At 37.9% G+C, this 6,962-nt stretch overlaps 2 protein-coding genes across 2 annotated transcripts in view; one reads left to right on the top strand and one right to left on the bottom strand.

Moving 5' to 3' along the window:
* The window catches only part of LOC106870428 (zinc finger CCCH-type antiviral protein 1), a 5,907-nt gene extending 2,659 nt beyond the window's left edge, over positions 1-3,248 (top strand). The window contains exons 2-3 of the mRNA XM_014916496.2: positions 1,070-1,223; positions 2,892-3,248. Coding sequence (XP_014771982.1) covers positions 1,070-1,223; positions 2,892-3,062 — 325 coding nt within the window. The 3' untranslated portion in view covers positions 3,063-3,248. The remainder of the gene's footprint in view (positions 1-1,069; positions 1,224-2,891) is intronic.
* LOC106870427 (peptidyl-glycine alpha-amidating monooxygenase B) overlaps positions 1-6,851 on the bottom strand; it is a 62,863-nt gene extending 56,012 nt beyond the window's left edge. Inside the window, exon 1 of the mRNA XM_052972071.1 lies at positions 6,832-6,851. The gene's annotated coding sequence lies outside the window, so the exon portion shown is untranslated. The remainder of the gene's footprint in view (positions 1-6,831) is intronic.
* Positions 6,852-6,962: the final 111 nt, after the last annotated feature.

Below are 6,962 nucleotides of genomic sequence, written 5' to 3' on the forward strand. Positions count from 1 at the left end.
ATTTGAACTCAGAATGTGAAGACAGAGGAAATGTTGCTAAACACTTTATCAGGGTGCTAACAACTCTGACAGTTTGGCACATTATTATTATTATTATTATTAGTAGTAGTAGTAGTAGTAGTAATAGTAGTAGTAGTAGTAGTAGAACAAGGCTTGAAGTTTGGAGGGAAAGCTTTAGTTGATACCATGAACCTCAATTTTTTGCTGGTGTTTTATTTTATTGATTCTAGAGTATAGGTTCTCAAAGTGGGTGCTACTGCTCCCCATTGGGCGTTGAAACGGTCCAGGTGGGCGCTGGTGCCTAAGGGAGTGGTGGGGGTCGGAGCAGTAGAGAAAAAAAGAGATGTTGGGAGGAAGACAGTGGATTGGGGGACACTATGAGTTTACCATAATTCATAGCATGACTGAAACAAGTAAAAGAGAGAGAGGGAGAGACAGAAACTAGAGAAGCCAGTATGTGTGCGTATGTTTGATTTTTCTTTGTCTTTATGTTTCTGTGTCTGCAAATAAAACAACAACCTGACTCTCAAATACAAATATTCTCATGTGCTTACAGTCAACCACAAAAGCATGTCTGTGCGTCTTGATATTTCCCCGACATGTTATATTACCTTTGTAAACAAAAGAGACTCATAACTATGTCTGCGTTGTTTCTTTGTTCAATAGATAAGCGTATTATTATCTTCCTTGAAAACAGGTGAGGTTTGGTGACAGGAAAAGCATTCAGCTATAGAAAATCTGTCTCAATGAATTCCATCTGATCCATACAAGCATGGGAAAAAATGGATCTTAAAATGATGACATTGATATCAATAATATATATTCTATTAATAGCAGGGTTCCATTGAAGCTTGTTGGCTGTTTTAATTATTTCTTTGCATGAATGGAGTTTGTTGAGTTTAGGAGCCTGTTTATGATGTTAGGCTTTGATAAATTTATTGTGATTTTGGCAGAGACTGGTTTATAAGATTTGTTAAAATTTTGAATTTGATTTTGTCAATCATACTACTACATATTTTATATAGTGTCAGCTACGGTTTAAAATAGTGTTCTGTTTTTCTTTTTGTAGTGATATATCTGAGATTAATTTTGAGAAAATGTTGGCTTCCAAACTTGATGGTGAACACTTGAAGATAGAGAGAAAGCAAGCATCTCACAGCAGCATAAATTGGGTTTGGTACTGGAGAGCTAAGCCTGAAACTTGGATTGAAATGAGTAAATCGGTAAATTATATTTTTATATTTAACAGAACTATGGTAGGTTAGAGGAATCAGTATAGCATCTAATATATTGTGGAATTTCTTAGTTTCTTTATGTTTTAACTTCAGATTGTTTGTGGAAAGTACTGGTGGTATGAGCTTGATGTTGACGTAACTAATTGAAGGTGATGTTCAAGTATAGCCACAATGCAATTAGTAAATGGATAAGAGAATTTTATAATGTAATATCACTCTATTCCTCTTTCTTATCAATGTTTATTCTCTATAAACAAGTATTGACCAGATCCACAATTGTTTCTTGATGGTTCACATAATGTGTTCTTGTTAAATTCAGCATGTCCTCTATTTACTATTAATTTCTTCATCAGTTTTACATTCATATTTCTATTGGAAACATCTGCAACTGCAACATTGCATCTTTGTATGTGCCTTGCATCTGTACCATGTCATCCATGAAGCTAAAAGTTTTCACCTGTGACTTACAAGACTTTGCCCCAAATTATTGACCTACCTGCCTCAATCATAATTGCTTTACAGCCTCTAAATTATGGCAAATTTTTCATTTGGCAGGTATCATCAATTTGTTTTACTGGTTTATGTAAACATTGTCATTTTTCATTCATGCATCTGCTAATGTGGTACTTGTCTACTTTCTTGTAAGTTAATGTTGCGTTTCCAGTAAATCACATACAATATGTCCTCACCTTGTCACTGCAGATCCCTGCATCCAGTGCTATATACTATCACACTTTTTAATCTTATAACATCTACTCTTCTTTCTTAGAAAGAAATTAGTTTATGTTGTCAACAAATATAGTAATTGATCAGCTCCCTAATCATCATTCAGCAGCTATCTCCCAAGCTGGCTTCTGTTCGTTGGTTTGAGAGGATCCAACAGGTCTAAGGGTTGTGTCCTGTTCCAGTGTCTGCTGTGGCATGGCTTCTTTGGTTGGATGACCCTCCTAATACTATCCATTTCAACAGGCTTCTTGAAGTATGATCAATAAACAAGTGTCACCTTAGTCTGCTGGCTGTGGGCAGCCGACACTTTCCATCATACGTAGCAAAATAAGCTGCGAGTTTTAATCAAATGATAATGGTTTCAAATTTTGGCACTGGGCCAGCAATTTTGGAGGTGGTTGTTAAGTCAATTACATCAACCTCGGTGTTCAACTGATACTTATTTTATCAACTCTGAAAGGATGAAAGGCAAAGTTACCTCAGTGGAATTTGAACTCAGAACAAAGTCAGAAGAAATGCCTCTAAGCATTTTGCCCAGCATGCTAACAGTTCTGCCAACTTGCCACCTTCCTGCACCAATATTCATTTTGTTTGCAGAAGATAAAGGAGTGGATTGCAATTTAAAAGAATTTTTCTAATCGCAGAATAATGCTAATAATATAGCTTGAACAGGATAAACTACCCCTATTTTGCAGAGAAAGGTGGCTAGCTGTCCACAGTTAGCCACTTACACTTTTCTCTGCAAAATAGGGGTAGTTTATCCTGTTCAGGCTATATTATTAGCATTATTCTGCGACTGAGAATTAAAAATCACTTCTTTAACTTTCTAAAAAGATATCCCAACGCTTCTAAAAGCAAGCTTCGCTTGTTTATTTACGTTTGTCCTAATTTGAATTTAATTTTTCTAATATTTCTTCTCTATACTTTCAGGGAATTGAAGAAGAAAATAAAATCATTGAAAAGTCCTTCAATTCAAAAACAAATCTGAAGCTACATTTTAAAGAATCAAATACCTATGCAGTACTGGATGTTAAAAAGATGGTATTGATTCATAAATCTATTCCGTATCCAGTTTGCCGCCGTCCAGAAAAGAAAGATTAAAGTTTATCTACAACAAATCCTTTTTTTTTCTCAAGAGAATTTCATGATTTTTTTGTTGTTGTTGTTTTAATTGATCAAAACTTTCTAAGGCAATTACTTCTAATTTTTAACTTAACATTGCAGTTGATTGTACATTAGATTATTGAATAAATTTAATTGGAATAAAAGTGGAATATAATTAACATACATGTAAGTAGATTCAACGTTGTTTATTGTTGTGGAAGATGACATTCCGAAGTTGTTAATATTAACATAGCTAAAGGTGGCAAACCAACAGAATTGTTAACATGCTGGACAAAATGCTTAGTGACTTTTTAATCATCTTTACATTCTGAGTTCAAATGCTGCCAAGGTTGACTTTGCCTTTCTTCTTTTTGAGGTCGATGAAATAGTACCAGTTGCACACTGGGGTCAATGCAATTGACTTATGCCTCCCCCGAGCTTGCTGGCCTTGTGCCAAAAATCTGCAACCAATTTTAACAGTGTGAAACTTGTGTGTAAATATACTGACGCAGTGAAGTGTGCAAAAGCCAGAGATCATGTGCAGGAGAACAGGCCTCATTGATGTTTTGGCTTCTTAAATGTACTGTCCATTTCTGTTTGGCTGTGATTCTGTGATGTATGAACCTGTTGTGAATCTCACTGACCTGCTCAGAACACAGAATTTCAGCATAAACTACAGGTACTTAGAAAACTAAGCCATACACAGTTACTGAATCTAGTCAGATTGCACCAACATTTCAGTTATCCCTGTTACATTACTTAATGGATTCTCAAATCATCTGTGTACATGTTCAGTGCATCCTGGAATCCCATCCTGCAAAGACATTCACAAGTCTGATCTTGGTGACAATGGAATGTAAATCCTTTCCATAATACACCAATAGTTGACATACCTTGAAAATCTTCCTTATCTGGGGACAATACTTGAAAAGCTTGCAAGATGGAAACATATTCTGAGCTGCTGCGTACTTGTAGTGTACACTTGAGGGAAATTCCTCTCTCTCTGTTATATATACATAAATACAGACGTAGTAGATAACAGCTAGCTTTCGGCCGCCCTTTTGGACCCTGTTGTATCCACTACTCTGATTGGTTGGTATTGGCACAATTTGTCTCTTGCTCTATTGTGCGCCAAGATGCAACCCAACCAATCACAGCCTTCAAATAAGGTCACGTGAGACAGTCTCTTCTAAACCTCCGGTGAGCTGACCGCACCCTATAAAACTCTAGCTTCACATCGAGTTGATGTCTTTCGGTTCCAGACCTTTTAAAGTCTAGCCACTGACCATACAGGACACAGCCAGTTCCAGCGACGACACAACAGCAGCTACATGGAGACTCATCAACTTCGTCTAGCAGTATTCAGCAACCTCCACCTCTGTTGCCAGCATTCGTCCTAACATCAACATTATCTCTCTACGTACACAGCAACCAGCAGCACTAGCACAGGTTCCAACACAACACTGTTTGTGAATTACTTCACTATGGTTAGCAGCAAATACAACCTGCGAGAACTCCTGTACTAAGTGACTGGCAGCAGCATCGTAGCCACGACTTCTTGCACGACATGTGTCTCAACTGGCTCCGCCAGGATGTGGGAGGGAGCAAAAGAGTCACGGACTGTAGTGTCACAGATGAGGCACCTACCACTAACCCAGGGAGAGAGGGTAAGACCATCTATTCTCTTCCCATCACTTCTGGATAATCCTGTTGGCTCCAGAACTGAGTGGGTATTAATCCAAGTCAGGGCCTGCTTAATGATTAAGTTTAGCTCAGTGTGATGAGTGAAACAACCAGCATTTAGGTAGCAAGACAGATTCTGAAGACCTGTGGAGTCAAGGAGTCTACCACAGCGACATCTCAGACCCCTACAGATGTCAGCTCCCACTCTGAGTGTGATGGAGAGGTGAAACTCATCTAGATTGAGTAGACCTCCAATGTTGGCCACAGGCAAGGCATCAATCCAGTTCCCCGAGAATTTTGCCCTAGCAGAACGTAGGTGATACCTTGAAAATTTACGAGATTGATAAAGGAGAGAGTTGAAAGTAGCACCTGAATGCAGATTGCTCCATACCTTCTGCTTTTGTTTGTCCTCAACTGTAACAGGAACTGGCAAACCCAGAACTCTCCACTGTAACATAGTATCATCCACCTCCCTATTAGAACTAGTCCATGTTGGAGAGGAGAGAATGTTGCCTACCAAAGGGGAACAAACATGGTTGGAGGAAAGAAAACGAAGAGAAAGACTAATATCATATTTGGTAACGAAAACCGATCTGAAACATGGAACTTCATCAGAGTGAAGAATAAATAAAAAAAGAGAAGAGCCTAGAGAAGAAAAAGGAAAAGTTGAATATGGTTGTAATCAGACCATTTTGCTTGTGGATGTCTTTGGGACGTTAAGTAAATGACTAAACTTAAAATAGTATTTGGTAGATTAATCCTTTGTACGTGGTGTGGGGGGATAGGATGGCTAAATAAAAAATAATAGTGGGATATTCTTATAGGTTTTACTTGGAGAAGGGGTAAAGATACAATAAAGTTTTAAATTAATCAGAATAATTGATAATAGTTATGTTCATAGTACTAATTAATAGTATTTATCATAATAAAGTGCTAATCGATTAAATGTAATATTTTATTTACTAGTAGGTGATTATGCCCTTCCACCTGTTGTCTGAAGTGAGATAGGCCAAGGTCCACGGTTCGATATAACTGGTCAGTTGAAAGTTAAAAACAAAAAGACCAGCTATTGAGACCGTCAGACGGGGTAAGATAAATAGATAAATGAATGGGATAATGGTATATGTTATAAGGGGCCTGAAAACGCTTAGAACAGTATATACTAGATTAAAAAAGTAAATATTAAGAAACTTATTTAGACATTTAGGAAATAAGACGGTTGGGGGTGAAAATGGTCGAAATGTTTTTTAAATAGGAATGTAAAATTAGTAATAGCAAGGAGAAAAATTTATTCCGTAGGAAAATTAGGGAAATATTTATGGTTAAGGGGAGGTAATAACTAGGGTAAGTGGCCTAAATTGGAAACTGTTGGTCTACCATCCAGTGCACCTAATCAGTGAGCTGACTAGCCCATCAGACAGCTAATTAGCTAAACAATCTATAAATCAGTCAGCCTCGTGGTCAATTAAATAAGTAAAAGTAAATATCCCTAATTAAATTAATGATTACAATTAAAATACTTGCAAATTATTTTTATAGATGTAAGCTCTTACTACGATTTGCGAATGCATTCATATACAAAAACAAACTCAACATACATATACATGCGTATGCACACACTCATATAAATGTCTTTAGCTTCTCGCAACTACCCTACAAGTGTCAATCTAAAAATAAACAATCATACCTTTGAAATCATCATCATCATTTAATATGTGTTGTTCATGATAGCACGGGTTGGATGCTTTGAGCAGGGCTAGTAAACTGATTTGGCGTGGTTTTCTATGGCTGGATGCCCTTCCTAATACCAACCACTCCAAGAGTGTAATGGATGCTTTTACGTGCCACCAGCATGGGTGCCATTTGCACGACACCAGTATCTGCCATGACAACGGTTTCACTTAGCTTGATGGGTCTTCTTTTTCAAGCACAACAGGTTTCAGTCGTTTATTATTGCCTCCATGAGGCCCAGTGGTTGGAAGGTACTTTTTATGTGTCACTGGCACAGGTACTAGTTACGTGACACCAGCAAGAAGCTGACACAACTGTGGTGTATGCGTGCGAGTAGAAGTAATCGGCTTACCTCGGTTTTCCTTCCTTTGCACGAGTCTGTCCTGCGGTATCCGATCCTCGCGGCTCGCCCGACCCGAAGAACACTAGAAATAGCAGCTACTTCTCCCAACACCTAGACGATTGCTTGGCACGTCCTCTCCT

The sequence above is a fragment of the Octopus bimaculoides genome, chromosome 12, assembly GCF_001194135.2.
Source record: "Octopus bimaculoides isolate UCB-OBI-ISO-001 chromosome 12, ASM119413v2, whole genome shotgun sequence".
Classification (NCBI taxonomy): Eukaryota; Metazoa; Mollusca; class Cephalopoda; order Octopoda; family Octopodidae; genus Octopus; species Octopus bimaculoides.